Source organism: Lutzomyia longipalpis, chromosome 1 (assembly GCF_024334085.1).
Source record: "Lutzomyia longipalpis isolate SR_M1_2022 chromosome 1, ASM2433408v1".
NCBI lineage: Eukaryota > Metazoa > Arthropoda > Insecta > Diptera > Psychodidae > Lutzomyia > Lutzomyia longipalpis.
Window position 1 is genome coordinate 48,521,087 of NC_074707.1, and position 17,744 is coordinate 48,538,830.

The 17,744-nt window shown below is 36.5% G+C and overlaps 3 protein-coding genes across 3 annotated transcripts in view; 2 read left to right on the forward strand and 1 right to left on the reverse strand.

Annotated features, from left to right (window-relative positions):
* The window catches only part of LOC129787983 (protein Peter pan), a 1,185,971-nt gene that overhangs the window by 751,833 nt on the left and 416,394 nt on the right, over positions 1-17,744 (forward strand). The gene's annotated exons all lie outside the window — the stretch shown is intronic.
* The window catches only part of LOC129787980 (L-dopachrome tautomerase yellow-f2-like), a 1,067,766-nt gene that overhangs the window by 751,833 nt on the left and 298,189 nt on the right, over positions 1-17,744 (reverse strand). The gene's annotated exons all lie outside the window — the stretch shown is intronic.
* Positions 1-17,744, forward strand: part of LOC129787950 (peroxidase) — a 34,564-nt gene that overhangs the window by 2,184 nt on the left and 14,636 nt on the right. The window contains exons 2-4 of the mRNA XM_055823835.1: positions 11,758-11,913; positions 15,192-15,271; positions 17,206-17,296. Coding sequence (XP_055679810.1) covers positions 11,758-11,913; positions 15,192-15,271; positions 17,206-17,296 — 327 coding nt within the window. The remainder of the gene's footprint in view (positions 1-11,757; positions 11,914-15,191; positions 15,272-17,205; positions 17,297-17,744) is intronic.

Sequence of the window (17,744 nt, forward strand, 5' to 3'; positions counted from 1 at the left end):
GTGCCAAATGAATGATCATTTGACGTGAAGGAACTTACAATTTATTTCACGGGTGGCGCTCTGCGCACCGAGAAGCGATGGCAGTAATTCAATTTTAGGGTTGCCCTCTGAGCGCCCGACATTCTCCCCGGTGTGATCCAGTCAGTCATTCGATTGATTGGAACACAAGATTCATACCTTGGAAGCCGATGAACCTTCTCTGGAATAGCGGGGCTGCTGAAGCTGATTTGTATAGAGCACACGAGACTCCTTCCTCAAACGCAGAACTGATTGAAGTTGCGGGAAATGCTGTTGCTGAATGATGAGTTCCGAGCGAGACGAATTCGGCAAGGGAATGAGATGCAATGATTCGAATGGGACGATAGCATTTCCTGGGCAACTCCTCATGAGTCTCAATCCTCGAGCATGACTGAGGAGTAACAGAAAGTTCAGCCGTTTCCAATTGTGATCTGGAATGCTCCCCGGCTGAACACTGATCGCTGCAGTTTCGAGAACTTCCCACTGGATGGGAATGATGTAACTTGAAGCACCCTTGAGTTCTGACACGGAAGAAATGTCCTGATTCCGATGCATCATTGGTGTCAGTCGACTCAAGAGAAGAGCGAGAGTGGACTGTATTTTTGGGGATAAATGGCTGATGAATCAATGAAGTTGATGGTGACGACTCAGACTCTTCCACATCAATCGCTGGATCTGATTTGGAATCCAGAAAAAGTCCCTCTTCTAGAGCGTGGATGATTTGAAGCTGAACTGATTCCACTAGTGGAGTGTTATCATCCACTGGAAGAGACGTCCGAAGTGTGTCAGGAGCCATTGGAAGCGATTTATTGCAGGCCTTGCGAGAAGCAATTTGCAAGGCACAATTTTTGTAGAACGGGCGTTCCAATGCGCAGATTTCCTGGAGGATGAATCTGCTGAACTCATCGAGAATGCATGAGGTGTTGTGGAAATGAAGCTGATTAAGAAATCTTCCATCACCAATGCACTGATGAGCTGAAGCGAATGAAGCTAATGGATATTGTGATGCAAGCTGTTCCTCCAATTGTGATGCTTGTACAGGCACATTCTCGAGTTCCCTGACTTGATGCAATGACGTTTCCGGAGTTGTGGCAGTGCACACAATGCAGTCACAGGTAGACATAACCTCATCTTCTCCCACTACCACATGGCCAAACATTGAAGCTTTCAACAGGGGAAGTCCTGGTCCCAGTAAGATGGAATCATTCAGGAGGCAATCCCAGAACTGTTTGCCAGAGATGATAATGTCTACAGGGCGTTGCACAGCCCAATCCGGATCCGCCAGAGGGATATGCTGAGGTATGTGCATCTTGGAGGAATCTACAGGGCAGTTGGGAAGCATGCCTGGGATTTGAGGCATGACGAAACATTTCAGTGTGATGCGGATGCCATTAGTCCTGGAGACTACAGTCGCGTTCACAAAGAATCTAGCGCGAGAAGTCGTGGCGCGCAGGCCACTGACAAAGAAGCAAGCAGGATGTCTCGGTAGATTCGACTGATTCGCCATGTATGAAGCAATGACGTTAACTTGAGCTCCACAGTCAAGTAGTATGCGGTAGGAACGCATCTGCCCAGTTGCTGTTAGAAGATTCACCAAAGCCGTCGCAAGAATGACTCTTGGAGGTGGATAGGAGTGGTAAATCTCAGAAGCAGAACAGACAGCAACATTGGCAGAGGAATCCGGAGGACTGGTGGAACCTTGGACGTCTGAAGCATTGTCTGAGGATGCTGAAGCTTGGCTGGAGATGCCTTGATTCACAGAGCTGGATTTGTCATGAAGCAGGACATTGTGCCAGCCCTGGCACTTGTGGTACGGATGATGTGACTTCCTACAGTACCGATATAGATGGGTACTGACAGTGTTGACGAGAGCTTGTTGCTGGGGCTGGCCAGCGTGTAACTTGTTGATGCATTCACGTGAAATTTGTGCTTTCCCGGGAGATGGATTGGCTGAAGCTTGAGATGAGTGCCATGAACCATACATCCTGTCAAATATAGGCAAATGCAATTGAGGAAGCTTGACTGCTGTCACAGGGAGTGCAGAGCCGCTGGTGGCACCCAACGGAACATATTTCAATGCATTGCTGAACTTTTCCATGTTCTCATGATGCTGCATCTCCGACGTGTGATAGCGACTTTCGGATTGTTGTATGAAGGTAAGAAACTGTTGCGTTAAATCCCCAGAAGCAATGGAGGGAGGCTTCACGTCTGTGGCGGAATATCCGGGAGCGTCAGTAAGAAGATCTTTGATTTTGACCATAAGCAAGTCGCATCGCTGAATGAAATCCTTGAGGCTGGCAACCTCAGCAGTTTGATGAAGCTCAAGCGTTTTGCTAGCGATGATTTCTGCCTGGACGTCGATATATTGTTTTCTAAGTGCCCCCATTGTGTCCAACTGACTGGCTAAGTTTGCAGAATAGTCAGCTAGTTGTTTGTCAATGTCAGTGAGGCCATCGACGAAGGTTTGAATTCGAGAAAATCCGGTCAAAATTGCTCCCCGGATTTCGAGAGACATGATTGCGCTTGCGGTGTAGGCACTGGGATGAAGCAGAAAGACTAGAAGCTCTTGACGCCACGCTGATCCAAGCAAGAGGATCGATGGACCAAATGTACACGCAGTTGTGTAAGCAATTCCATACCTTGAACGATATGCAGGTAATAATTAATATCTTCCCAAATTAGAGCAAGCAGGAAGCAATAAGAATGATGTCGTGGCCCACCAACCTTTAACGAGACACAGGCAAAGATTAATAAACCATCAGAAATGCACGTAAGAAGCAATAAGCGCAGGAGTCGTGGCCCACCAACCTTGAAAGACAGAAACAAATGATTAGAATCCTCGACCTCCGGCTCGAAGGACCAAATGTACACGCAGTTGTGTAAGCAATTCCATACCTTGAACGATATGCAGGTAATAATTAATATCTTCCCAAATTAGAGCAAGCAGGAAGCAATAAGAATGATGTCGTGGCCCACCAACCTTTAACGAGACACAGGCAAAGATTAATAAACCATCAGAAATGCACGTAAGAAGCAATAAGCGCAGGAGTCGTGGCCCACCAACCTTGAAAGACAGAAACAAATGATTAGAATCCTCGACCTTCCGGCCGGAGGACAAAACTTTTTGTGTCCTTGATGAGCGCTGTCTTCAATTGGTGGCCACGAACGGCAGGTGTGGTGGACAAACGACGTGCAATAGGCGCAATCACGCACGAATGCAATGCAGCCACGTGGAGTTCTCCTCCGGGAATGTGCCGCAAATAAAAGCACAAGATTTTTCTCCTTCACAACTTTATTTTTCACTAAATTTAACTCACAAATAACTCCTACTACTTTACTTTACTGTCTAAATTGATTTTAAATAAAATGCAAAATGAAATTAAAGCACAAATTAATTATTTTATGGATCGCACAATTCCACGCGTGATTTTTCTTTCTCTGTCAAACCGGAAGTGCCAAATGAATGATCATTTGACGTGAAGGAACTTACAATTTATTTCACGGGTGGCGCTCTGCGCACCGAGAAGCGATGGCAGTAATTCAATTTTAGGGTTGCCCTCTGAGCGCCCGACACTTATTTTTATATTGATAAAAAAAATATAGCCCATTCTTAAGATTTTGCAAAAGAATTCTCCTTTAACTCTTAGATCTATTAATTTTTATTATCTTATGCTTGCCTCATTTATATCATTTCTAATTCTTCCAAAATATGCAATAAAAAAAGATTTAAAGAAGTCCGATAAATGATCATGATGTTGACCTCTTATATGATCACAGTGGAAGATTAATAAAATTTAATCTCTGCTGAGTAATCTCTCACCCAAAATTATGATATTATGTCAATCAACTCTTCACAGTCACATGTTGAATTTCTCTATAATTCTTTTTTATTAGCAACATTCTTTTCTTGTTAACAAAAAATCTACAAAGCTTACCAACTCTTCTCACTACAGGTAGCAACATATTTTTTTTTAAGAACTCTCCTCGCATGGGTTATGGGACTTTTTCGTGAGAAGAAAAACCAAGAAAATAAATTGAGTCTAATAAATAACTGTAAAAGCATCTCAGAATACACTACATTCGACCTCTTGACACGTTCTTCTCAAAAAGTGCGCTAAGACAGCGATGGCTCAATTCACGCGGTAGCAATAAATTCATCTTATAGAACTTTTTTTTTTTCGGAGGATTTTTGAAAAGCATGGAAAAGCATATATATATATAGTGCTGAAATGTATGTCAGTTGGGTCAATTTGAGAGAGAATGAGAGAGAGAAAAAAGCCCCAGAGAACTTCCTTCTTGAATATGAAATTATCTAATTAACGTTGCAATGGCGTGTGTTGAATTTTCTGGCATTTAATACATAAATTAGGTTTCATTTAGCAATTAAATTCACTTCTCATTTTTTTTCTTCTTATTTGCTCCAGCATTTATTGCTTCCCCCCTGGTGCCTTGTATGGATTTTTGTATCACCCAACATGACTCAATTTCGTATGTCAATAATAAAAAGCTCGCAATTGCGATTTACCTGGTGCAGAATTTCGCAATAATAAAGTGCACAATTACATGCTTAAGGAGAGGAGAGTGAATGTCGCCAGAGGAATTTTCTTCAATGTACATACACTGATATTTCATTCGAGCTCTCTCATGATGATTTTGCCGATGGATGACACAACAATAATTATGCGAATACCGCACATTGGTTGTTTTTTCGTCTATGCTTCAACGACAAAACCTCCGTCAAATGAAAGTCTTTTAGTTCCACTTTTTCCTATACCCATATTTTGTGAGCTTTATATCTAACACTTAGCTTTTTTATCGTTAAAAAATGTGGGCTTTTTTCCACTCTCTCTCTCTCTCGCCCAAATTTTCAAACCTTTTGCAACATTATTTGGGACTCACGTGAAAGAAGTGGGTGGCATTTTATCGGAATGACTGTACCACATCATACAAGTGTGTGTGTCGCTCTATGCTGGCTTAGAAAATGCAGAACCTCTCCCACATTATATACGTGGCTCTGCGTAAGACACGAGAAGTGCATTTTTGCTTTAATGACCCACCAAAGTGCTTCTGGTAAAAAATCTCTTCAGAAGCCCGGCGCGCACATACAAATTGGTCGTGCCCCCACATTTGGAGGAAATTAAATCAATTTCCCAGGCACTTTTCATGCTGCACAAGTGTTCAATCACGGTGCGGCGGTATCAAATTACAATCACGTTGAGGTGAACTCCTGACCTCGCAGACACCTCAAAAATTATTAGTATTTAATATGGAAATTTGCAAGAACCTTTATTATGGTACCTACCCAGATGAATGGGAGCGTGCTTTTTATATTCCTCTCGCGAAGAAAATCATCTCTCAAGGCATTTCTTGACTTTCCACCAAGGGGCTAAAGACATAGGTAATACATTTAGAAGAAATTTTAATTTCAGTAATTTAGAATTTATTTATTTTTTATCTCGCGCGTATGGAAAAGAGGGCAGAGTGCCGTAAACTCACGAGCCCGCGTAAAATTGCAAAGGAAAGTGAAATGGGTGTCGGTTTCCTCTTTTGTATAATCAAATTAATATTTCATGAGATTTTTTTTGAAAGGAAAATCATATTGAAATGACTAAGCGGATGAAAAATTCACAAATAGCAGTGAAATCGCAAGCATTTGGCCATTTACTTTAATGTGGCATCATTTGCAAGTCGTACCCTATCAACATTAATATTCATAGAAAGTATTCTGGTTATTTTTTTTGCACGATCTCTCGCATGCCATTTGTCTATGTTTATGCTGCGTGGTTTATGCTGCGTGGTTAATGTTGGGCATTTGGATAAAAAAAGGTTCATTGTGATGAATAGAGAATTTTATTAAAACAAGGAAGACTGTTGGGAACTATTTTTAATGATAGTGGGTAATTAGGTCATTTTTTCTAGTCTAATTTCTGGTAACAATTCAATAGACTGCTAGAGAATTTTCAAAAGCTCAAGAAATATTTTCTTTAACAAAAAAAGTATTCCTAATTCTTATTTTTTAATGATTTTTAACAGAATCAAAGTCTTTGTTAAACAAAGTTGTTGAACTTATAAACTAGACGAGCCTTTAATTTTTTTTTATTAAACTCGCCTTGGCATTTATGACAATTTCTTTTCACTAGATTAACTTTCATGCGCGTGATCTTTTATTAAGTGCCAAAAGATTGGCCTAATTGCCAAAAAGGCTGTGTCTTTCATTTAAATGTTTAATAAAAATAATCCAGGTATGAACTTGAAGAGTCTAAAGCAATGAATTTCATTCTCAATTAACCTGTTCGAGAGTTTATATGAAGATTTTTGTTTTAAATATCTGAAAAAACTGAAAACTCTGTTAGGTACATAATTAAAGTTCTTTTAGATATATTTTTCTTTCTTTCTGAACGATTTCAAAGCAATTAAGCAAGAAATTTTGTACGAATTTTCTTAACAAATAAAACTTTTTCCAAAGAATTCTCTCAAGATGTTAACCCCTCAAGAAAAAATGCATTTTAGGCTTCTCTCAGTGAGAATTCACCGTCAGATTGAAGCTCAGCCACAGATTATTTATTTCGTGCTTGAAGTGTGTGAAATTTTGCAATCGAGATGGTGGATGCTGAATTCTGTCTCACCACAGCAGAGTGATTTATGATGTGCGGAAAGGGAATTTAATACAATATTTTAATTACCTTGTCTTTGGATTTCAAATGTGAATAAAATATTAATTGTATATTAAACAACTCTAATTGGATATTAAAATTCCACTGAGAGATCGCAAAATTGTGTATATATGTGCAAATGTTGGAAGTTGAATGAATTTTAACGGAGGAGGGTGAGTTTGGTGTCTTTTCAGCACCAAATGGTGCATGGAAATGGAATTTATGTATCTCAATATAAATTTGCAATGAGAGGAAAGGAATGATATGAAAGTGAATGGTGCAAAATATTTTATTGGTGAGGTTGCAAATGTAGAATCTAAATTGCCGCCTTGAAATGAGGGAATTGAGTGATATGTTTATAATATTGGTGGAGTGTAGATTGCACAGGAAATTCAAATAACTAATCGCATCACTTTTCTCAACTCACTGCCGGATGGAATTGATTGGGGCTAACCTGTGTGTGTGTGGCCAGGTGAGCTGCAAGACGAGTCACGTGGTGTGATAATTAAATTACATTTCATGATGCGTGGGTGTTTTTTCTCATTATATGCTGGCTATGTGTACGCATATGCAAGGCAGTGAGAGTTTCAAGTCATCAATCGATTTATTGGTTGAATTTACACGCGTACTCAACTCTTGTAATTCCCATTGATTCAAGTTCATTGGCAAAAATTTTCATTCACACTTCACCTCTTTTCTTTCAATTTTACTATTTCACACTTTCGTGCAAAGCTCGGACCTCAGCCAGCTTTGCTATTTTCACGCTTTGGGAGCTTTTTTAATAAAACATGAAGAAGTTATTTTTATCTAAAATACCTTATTCAATGAAAGTGTTTAAGAATTTATTGAATTTGTTTAAGAATTTATTGAAATTTTTAAGATTTGCTCAAGGAAAACTTCGGCTAAAGAGCTTTTTGTCATCAACATGAAAAATTTTAATCAAGTAATTAAAACGAGAGAAATTCCATTAAGACATAATTAAAACATCAATTAATTTCAAACCTTTTAAACAAAAAAAAAAGGAAGTAGTAAAGTCCTTATTGAGACCGCTAGTTGACTTTTTACAGTATTCTCTTATTTTTCTTTTGCAAAAAAAAACATTTCGCACAAATAGTCACGATAAGTGTTGACTACAAAAAAAACCAACCTAGACACAACTTTGCACTAACCATAAATCTTAATTTTCACACAAATTGCCTTCGATATAATGCGGGAAGGAAATTGAAAAGTTAGATGCGTGAGACAAATCTCTCAGTAGAGAACTAAAGAAATCCACAAGAGCTTTCGTCTTTTTGTCCGGAAAGAAACCTTCCGGTTTTTTTCTGTTGCTAAACTTGCCCATATATATATTTTAAAAATCGAATGGATTATGAACGTCATGAATTGTGCGGGATTTATTGTCGCGGGGGTCAAACAATCAGGAATTACTCTGGCTTCTCTTGCCCACAAGACACACCTTCTCATAGCTCTAGATAATTGACACAGGCAGTGTGTGGCTATAAGAACCCATTGGCCTTGTTGCATGTGTTTGTTAAAGGGGTAAAACAGCTGGATTAATAAATTACGATAAATGATATTTTAGTGAGTAATTTAATCCAGAGCTCTAAAATGATTTATGTCTTCGTACTGTGTGAGATATTAGTTTGAATTAAATCCATATTGAGTTCTTTTATGCGGTGCAATCGCTAAGATTCTGCATTCTCCAGGATCAGTCTGTGATTGAGAAAAAAATGAACAAAGTTCTAATAGAAAAAAAGCTCTAAAGAAACTTTGTGAAAGCTTTTAGTCCCAACGTCTTATTTATTCAACAATTTTTTCTTCATTGACTCGATAATAGGAAAATTATTAAAAGATTTCAACGCTAGAGCAAGACAGTTGAATCTTCTTCATGAAGTTTATGGATCTTTGAAAAATCTAATGTTAAAGCTAGATATAGTATTTAACAACAACAACAAAAACAATCAAGATAATCTTCAAAGCAACAACATAAGAAATGATTTTCCCAACACAATAACTCTGCATTTATTTCGTTAACTCGTGTGGTTAATCTGGTTCAACAGGAAGAAAGATTTTGTGCGAGGAAAAAAAGAAGATGACGATGCTTAAATCTTCAGCATAGGCAGCAGCACAGCATGAAATTGCAGTGTCCGCGAAGCGAGAAGTATTTATGAAGATGTTCCGCGATACTTAAAGTGAGTGCAATCGTCTGCAGCTTCTTCCAACGCGCGTAATCGACGATGATGGTGCAAAGTGAAAGTGAAGGTCGCCATATGCGGCAAAACACAACCAACTTGCATATCTTTTGCGCGCGTTTTACCTGCTTCGCGAATGATGTTCGCGTGGATTGTGCGAGTATGTTGTGTGTGTATACACATAGTAGTAGCATAACACTTTGCGGGCAAAATAATGGTTTATTTACAATAAATAATAGGAATGACGACCTGAGGATTATGGATTGTGTGACTATTGAGTATAGAGAAGTCTGCGGGATGTAAAATCATTTAATGAGCCTCATCGATACCCCACAATGGGTTAAATGTATTATATTGAAAAGAATTAAACATTGAGAGGCACCTTTTGTGGTGAACGAACAATAAACCATTAAATCATTTTCATACACTGATTTCATCATAATTTTAGTGTTGTGGGCAAAAAAGGGAGTCAATGTCGTTTATCGTCTTTTTAATTGCCCTCAGACAGGTGATCCCTTTTGTTGAGATGCCTTTAATGCGATTCCCCAAGACGACAGGAGGGCGTGTAGATTGAAGTTCTCCTCTTAATTTCTGAAATGATCAATTAAAGAGTGAATTTAAGAATAAATTCCTCTACTTCTCTATCACTTTCTCAATGTTTCAATCTATTTTCTAATTGCGGAAAAAGTCACCTTCAGGGTGAAGCTAAAGCAAAAAAAAAATCATTGCCTTTTCATCTCCCTTCGGAAAGGTTAAATGTCAATATGAGCCATGGAATGAATAAAAAAAATAGAAAGGATTCATATGATCAGGAAATTGTGCGCGCGCACCTCTATGATATTTTAATGGTGTGCCAGTGAGGTTGGAAGGTCATTCAACATTCTCTTCTCCCTCAACATGAACCCCAACATTAGGCGAAACGTGCCCAATAATTCATCATTTCGCCTTAATTGTGAACTCGTGATGCCATAACTATTCATATTGTGTGATCTCTCACAACTTCTCAATTAGCCATTTATTGTTTCACGTGTGTATGTGTGGTAGTTGGTGTCTGCGATGCTTCTTATGAGGTGGGTCACTGGGTTACAAACTTGGCCACCATTTGAGCACTCCCGAAGTCCAAAATTGGGCACAAACACGCATTTCTCTGCAGGAGTTTTCTCATCTGACTTAGATGCATCTCTGCACCATCTCACAAATGGGCAAGCCTTCAAAATTCCAACGACACGCGAGAAATAGATTTTTTTCCAACGTAAAAGTCCTTTGCTCTGCTATTGAATGTCCAAGGGGCAAATAAGCAAGGTGAATTGTTGCAAAAATTAATTTTAAAAATTAATCTTCTCAATTCTTCTCATTTTTATAAATTATTGATTTATTTTTCGGATATTTTCATCAGTTTCAACTCAATAATTCAATCAAATTGTTTTATTTAAAAAAATCAAATCAAACACTTCTAACTTTCTACTAAAAATTCATCCTTCTTCAGGAATTCAAATCACTTCATTGTTAAAAATTAATATAATTCCCTCAATTAAATTCTCAATAGAAAATCCCAAGAAGTTCTCATTTGTCAACCCCTTCCTAACAGATCTTTGGCCTCTTGTTGGTGTCGTCTACGAGACACGCGACGGTGTCAAGAGACTCCAACAAATATGGTTTGAATTGGAAATAAAACCAGATCCATTTGGACACAGCATCTCTTTCTCTTTAGTTTTATTTTATACCTTCTTTTTTTCCTGCTTCTTTCATTTTCCACAAAACCTTTCCTTTAGCAATTCTGGTTCGATAAATAAAATCCCCGCGCGCATACTCACCGTGAATGTTGTTGCACATGGTCCACAAAACTTTCCCTTACGGTTGCACGTCTGAAGAACAGGATTTTGTCCACATTGGCAAAACATATATATATATGCGCGTCTCTGGTGAATTTTCAATTGAATTGAAACCCAGTGCGATGATGTCAATACCACCAAATGCGAAAAGCGCCGAGAGAATTGGATACAATTGGTGTTTAAGATGTGGGTCAAGGAGAACCAGGAAAGTCACGTGCGGAGGAATTTTTGTGCCTCTGAGCAATCTTCATTTTCGGGTGATTTTTTGTTTGCGCGCTACTGCGGGAGCTTTCGCTTACGGTGAAAAAGCTTTTCTTGCCATCACAGAGTGATTAAATGCGATTAAAAAGACATGGGCAAAGAGCTTCAATGATCAATGAGCATTGGAAAAGAACTTGAACTTAATGAATTAATGACTTAATGACTTTGACGCCAATGCTAAAATTCAATAGATCCACTCCAACATATTATTTAACCCATTATGATGCGGAGAGATCCATTAAAATTAGTCTCTAAAGTGTATCACGCTGTGCAAGTCAGTGCTTTTTAACAATACCTATATCTTAAAGCTAAGCGGAGTGTCTTTCTTTCTTTTTTTATTTAGCCCCTCTAGGCCAATCTTTTTAATGCTACTCTCTGCAGCATCTTGACGGTCTCCTTTTTAAAAACCGTAAAATTGGCAGAAGATTAACAATAAAAAAACTACTTTCACCTTGAACTTTGATTGGTGCAGAAGAGCATAAAAGCACGATGTGCAAAAAAAACGACTCGCGCGACTTTCTTCACTTTTTGTCACACTTGCGCGAAATGAAAAAGCGGAATTACGATTTCTTGATCCAATCTCAATCCCAAGACGTTTGTATTTATTAAAATGTCAGCAAGAGTTTAATTTTTTGGGGTAGCCCACGCTGAAAAAAAAAGTCTTCTAAGCCATTGCACAGGAGCTCAATTTGCGTGCTTTCAATGGTGTTTACTTGACATTTTAAACGTTTTTTTAGGAAGAAAAAAATTAATGATGTTATGCTAATTTCTATAAATGTTGCATTTTTTTTGTACTTTCAGAATTCTCGCTGTCCTTTTGGCAAGTCTGCTGCAAACGCATGCACAATATTTTCCATTCCACAATGATGTGTCGGATCGATGTGCCCTCCTCCTCACGGGACCACCTCGTTCATCAGCCTTCGACTATAACTTCAATTTACTGAGAGGAACACCCATGTGAGTAAAGAAAGAATCAATATTGATTAGCCTTTTTATTCCTTTTGCAGTTGATTGACTTTTTTTTTTACTGATTTTTGATTGAATTGAAGCCGCCAATATTGAAGTCTTTTAATTATTAAAATTTGGGAAGATCTTGCTGGAATTTTTTATAAGGAAAATATATTTTTTTATTTTTAAGCCATAAGTTATTAAATCTTTGAAACTTTAATAAAAATTGGAACAAGCATTTATCAAATGAAATCTGAAAGTAAAATATTTGTGAATTTATCACAAAGTTTCTTGACTTCTTTCAATCACAACGGACATGTAGCGATATTTTTGTCAAATATGCATTCAAATTGATTCAAATTGTCTCACAGATATTGATTCAATTACAAGGTTAGATTAAGAAATTTTTAGTTCCTGACTTGGACAGCACAATGAAGATAAGAAATCGCGGGCATGGCTTTCCGAAAAGAGCTTCAGGCTATTCAAATGTCTTTGATTTAATTTTAAATGTGTATATGCAAAATGGTGAGATAAAAATGAATTTCATTTCTTTATTTATTTCTTTTCCGTTTTAGCTTTCAACGCGAATGCAAAATTTCCATTTCCTTGATTTTTGCAAAAAAAAAAAAAAAACTAAAGAGACTCTTTGATCAATTTTTAAGCCAGAGAGCTTTGAATTTATTTTCTCCTATTTGGAATGTTTTGAATATTTTGGTGGGTATTGATTGTGCAACGATATGGTGCCCTTTATCTGTCTCTCTTAATCCACATAACTTAATTGTGGCATAATTATTACGAAACAAACAATTCAAACTCAAGCGCGCAGATGCAAGAACTTTTTCTCACAATTTTTAGAGTTCAATGTTAGACCTGCGCACTGATTAATTTCAGTCTAAATGGGTGTTAAGTGCAAATTGATCTGGGTTAAATAATTAGCCGGACAACTGTTGATTACTCAATACGCGTCGTAAGAGAAAAGCCATGGAGTAAAACACTTGAAAAACAATTCTTGTCCACGAGGTATGGGCATTACATAAAAAAAAGGCAACACTCTCAAAGCCGACCCATTGTACAAAATCTCGCCATCAGCATCTCACACAAATCTTATTCCAAAGCTCGCGCGGTTAGTTTAATTGTGTCGTACAACGGAGAGTCCACTTTATGTTGGATGGAGTACATACACCTCACAAGTGGCATTATGTGAACTTCTGTGCAATGCAGACTAAACTGTGTGTAAGTTAGAAAGTAAAAAGAGGTTTTTCCTCATACACCATGAGGCTCTGGAATGTCCAAAGTTATTTAAAAAATTAACCACATATCACACCAGCTTCCTGACTCTTTTAAGCCATCTTTTTGCACACATGAGGATGGCTTCATTGAGCAACACTATATACAAATCTTATTATGTATGTACCTCCATTACCAAATTTGAATTAAAATAAAGCTCCCCCTTCATCTTATATATAATGTAGGTATCGGAATTCCAATGCGGGGCTTTTGCAATCAACATTATTAGATAAAATGTAATACATTTTCATCGAAACATCCGAAAAATTTCGTAATCTTCCCGTTTTAGTGAAACTCTTCGTGACAACACGCAAAATATATTTTACTTTTGTCTCTTGGAATTGTTTTGCCGCCCGTTTTGTCCCAGATTTAATGCTTCATTGCCACAATTATTGCTTTATTTTGTCGTTGAATCCCTTTTTTGGTTTACCTCGTTGAATGATTTCCTTCCATTCGTTCAGTATTTTCAATGATCCGTTTAAGGATAGAGAAGAATTTTAAATTAGGGGAGCTTTTGTTAGGCTAGAGAGCTTTTAATGGCTTAATTTTCTCAAAGAGGTATTATTTTAAAATAAATATATATTAATTAATTGAATAATGAGAAGTGGATTTTATTTTATGTGTTTCATGTACATAAATTTACTCCTGATTAAGTTATTTTTATTAAAATAAAATTAAATATTAAAGCTCAGTCCTGAAAGCTTAGCGAAGAAAGAATATTTTGTTTGTTAAAATAATGTTTTCTTCAATTCGTTTTTTTTTGCCACAAAAATTCCATTTTCTCTCAATTCCATAAAAAAAAGTTTATTCAAATTATCATCTAAAGCTAGTTGATACCACTTATTTTCTTCTCGAAAATACGATGGGAAATTATCTACCAAATACCCAGGAAAGCTTCTGCCGGAACAATATAAGAAGTTATGTATAGCATTGAGCATACTAAGTAGCTCTACATTGTGTAATAAAAAGCGAGCGAAGATTCATTTCAACAAAATGTTGTTTCAATGTTGGGAACATTGCTATGCGGTGGGAAGTGACAAAGCACCTGGCGTCTCCATTCACCTCCCATTGCAACCCACTCTCTTTTGCACATTTTATCGCACATCGCAAGTCTGCAAAATTAATCGTGAGAAGAAAATGATTAGCAATGTCTCTCCTAAAGGCAAAAAGAAATATTATTACTCAAAGAGCCACGTGAGATGAAATCCGAACTTTCGTGTGCAAAATGATTTTATGTATGTTTTTCTCGCTCTCCCATTCGGAAGGAGATGAAGCGTGTTAAATTGGAAAATGAAATTGCCAGCAGAAGTGTGATTTACTGGTAGATTGAAGGTGAATAAAATGACGGGTTTTTAGATTAATTATTTAATTTGAATTTCATGCCAAAACATATCGCTAACAATCCAATGAGAGGCTCTGCACACAAAACGTTTTCACCCCAGTTTATGGAGGCGACAGCATGCACGACATGTGGTGGACATTTGAATTAATTAGATTAACTCCACACTCTCCACTTCTTCGGTTTTTTTTTTTAATTTCATTCAAACCTACAACATTCTTGCAAACGACGGCGCAGGCAAATCATGATGGCAATTGTTATGTATCTTATTTGTTTGTCTCACACTCCATCCATATATCTACTATTAATTTGTGTGCACATGTAGAGCACGCGAGAAAGACTCTCGGACAGAAAAACGGAAAACTTTCACTGATCGTGTGGTGCAAAAACAACGAAAAAAATAAAATAAAATACATCCAACATGGTTTAAACTATGGCAATGATTGCCCATTTAGGAGTAAATAGTGCTCTGTTATTGTTTCAACGCAATAGTATAAGAAAGGTGTAGAGAATGCACCCGAAAGTGCACCACCAATGAGTTAATTTGCAAAACAACAACGTCTATGAAATACAAATTGAAATTCATCACAAATAAACACATTTTGTGCTTTTAAAATCTCTTCATTTGCATTTAAGGCACTTTCTTTGTCTCTCTCAACAGAATTCCTTACACAGTGGGTCAGACGTGTATCACATACGATGCCATCAATGCCGCATATGTCGATGCCCGGAAAAGAATACGTGAGTATCTGCTTTATTTTTATCATAGCATAAGACACACCTAACGGTCAAGACGTGTTCTAAAGAAAAATCCGTGAATAGAGAAAATTCTTTTACAGATGAATAATGCTACGCAGATTTCAATTTACATGATCACGTATCCTTTCTTGCTTTCTTTCTTTGCAAATTAAAAGTTTAATTTGTTGAAACAATTAAAAGATTAACAAGAATAAATAAAAATTGTTTGTAATTATGTTTTGGTTAATATTTAGGAGAACATGGCCTAATTCGGATCTCCAAAGGTCCTCGCAGAGTGAGAAAAAATGGTATAAAATAAAAAGTAATATTCTCAAGTTTGATATCAATTTAAAGCCCATTTAATGCTCTTTTTACTCACATAACTTTTTACATTTAAAGTTTTATCGGTTTTAAGTAATAGCGGATTGAAAAAAGGCCGTAAGAGGTCCGAATTGGGCCGCGTTCCTCTAATAGTTTTAAAAATATATGTATATAAAATGTTCGGTTACGTTCTTTACTTTATGCAAATTAGCTTTTCATTCCTTTTTTAATTAAGCTTTCAATCAAGAAAAAAAGGAGAGAAGACAAAATTTTCTAACTCATAAAACGTTTAACTGTGTTCATTTTTACGTCTTTACGCAAGTTAGGTAATTGCCTTACAAGGGATGTTTATCTGACTTCACATGAACATCTTTTGTTAAAACCGAAAAACTCAAAACCGAAAAAAATCCAAAAACGGTTAGGACTTTTAAATTTTAATTTAGTTTTTTTTGGGTTGAATATTCTACTTTTTAGTTTGAATTTTGAACTCTTCGACTTGAATTTACTACTTTTCACATTGATTTAAAGTGTTTTTATGCTTCATCATCATCACTATGGGCTTGTTTCACGACGCGCAACAACTAGGGCTATATGCGGTTTTTATGCTTCAACTTATCATTTTTAGACTTGGATGAATTCCCTTATAACGAATCATCCAAATACTAACGAATTATACAAATATTTCCAAAGATCTGAAAAATTTCTTCGTTGTTGCTGTTAAGCTTAATTTATTATTAATAATTTCAATTTTAAGAAATTTATTTGTCTATTATTATATTTAACAAGAATATTAATATAGACAAGAATAAGAGACCGTATTAATTATAATACGTTTCTTATAATTTACCAAAAAGTTTTTAATTTACAACTGATAAGATTGAGCCTCCCTGTTTTATTTATTTTTTATTTATCCATTAAATAATTTTATCAGCAAATTGCATGACATAAAGTAATTAGTAAATTTTTATTAGATGAAATTTTTCTTCCTTCCCTCAATTTGTTTTTTTTTTGTAAATGTAGGTACTTTCAATCGATGGAAAATCAATGAAAGTAAATGTCATAAAATATGAATTATTCATAGTGAATTCTATCTCTACAGCCTATTAGCTAACTTTATTGCTTTATAGTCTTTCTGCACTTTACAATTTATGTACCATGCCATAAATTTAGTCTTTAAATTGAATTACAATTTGCTCTGTGCAAAGAAAATCTTTTTTCCTCAATCAACCGTAAAGGTTGTTTACAAAAATTTTATGTAGGTTGCTTTAATGGCTCGATGTGATATAATTTGCTTTTACCCAAATTTCTTTTTAATCCAATTCTGTTAAATGCTCTGAATAATTCACCTTGATTGTCACTTTCATTGCAGCTTCTTGTTTTTTTTTATTATTTCTTTCTTGTTTATTGGAGTCTTTAATTTTCTTTCAAAAAGTCACACCATATCGGATGGCACGGTGTGCAAAATGTAATTTATACTCGCAATGAAATAAAAGAAGAAGAAAAAAAATGAAGAGATCATGAAAGTAATATAGAGAGGTTGTGGTGGGGAAAAAGGCCACATTCTCCTTTTCACGGAAATGCATTCACTCTAAAATAATATTGTACTTTTATTCTAGATGTATCGCAGCCAAAAGGTGACTGGAAGCCGGAAGATATTGCCACTGTTGGTGAACTACTGCTGGACATATCCATTCAACTAGCGCGCACGTAAGTTTCTAAACTTTTTCTCCATTTTCTTCCTTCTACTACACCTTCCTTCCTTTACAACATGACGTATTTAATGGGAAATTTTTGCAAACAATTTTCAATTAAAATTTTTTCTCTATTCAATTTCACATTAATAAAGTTCCAAGGTGTGCAAATTTAGCCAAAAGTTGTCCGAAATGGTCACAGAATGAACTTCACCTAGCAATTACTCAAGTGTCATACAATTCAACAATGTCTAAATGGCCCCTCATGACCAAAATCTCATATATGTAGTGCTATTTGTAACACCCAACAAATTCGTGAATGAAATTTGCACTCCATTTTACCCACATTTGCTTACCATTGTGTGTTAATTTTTTTTTGACTCTCTTCGCGCACTTCCAATTGCGAATTTATGATGAACCATGCTGCAATAGTGCTTCCCATTGTAATCCATCTGCGCTAATCC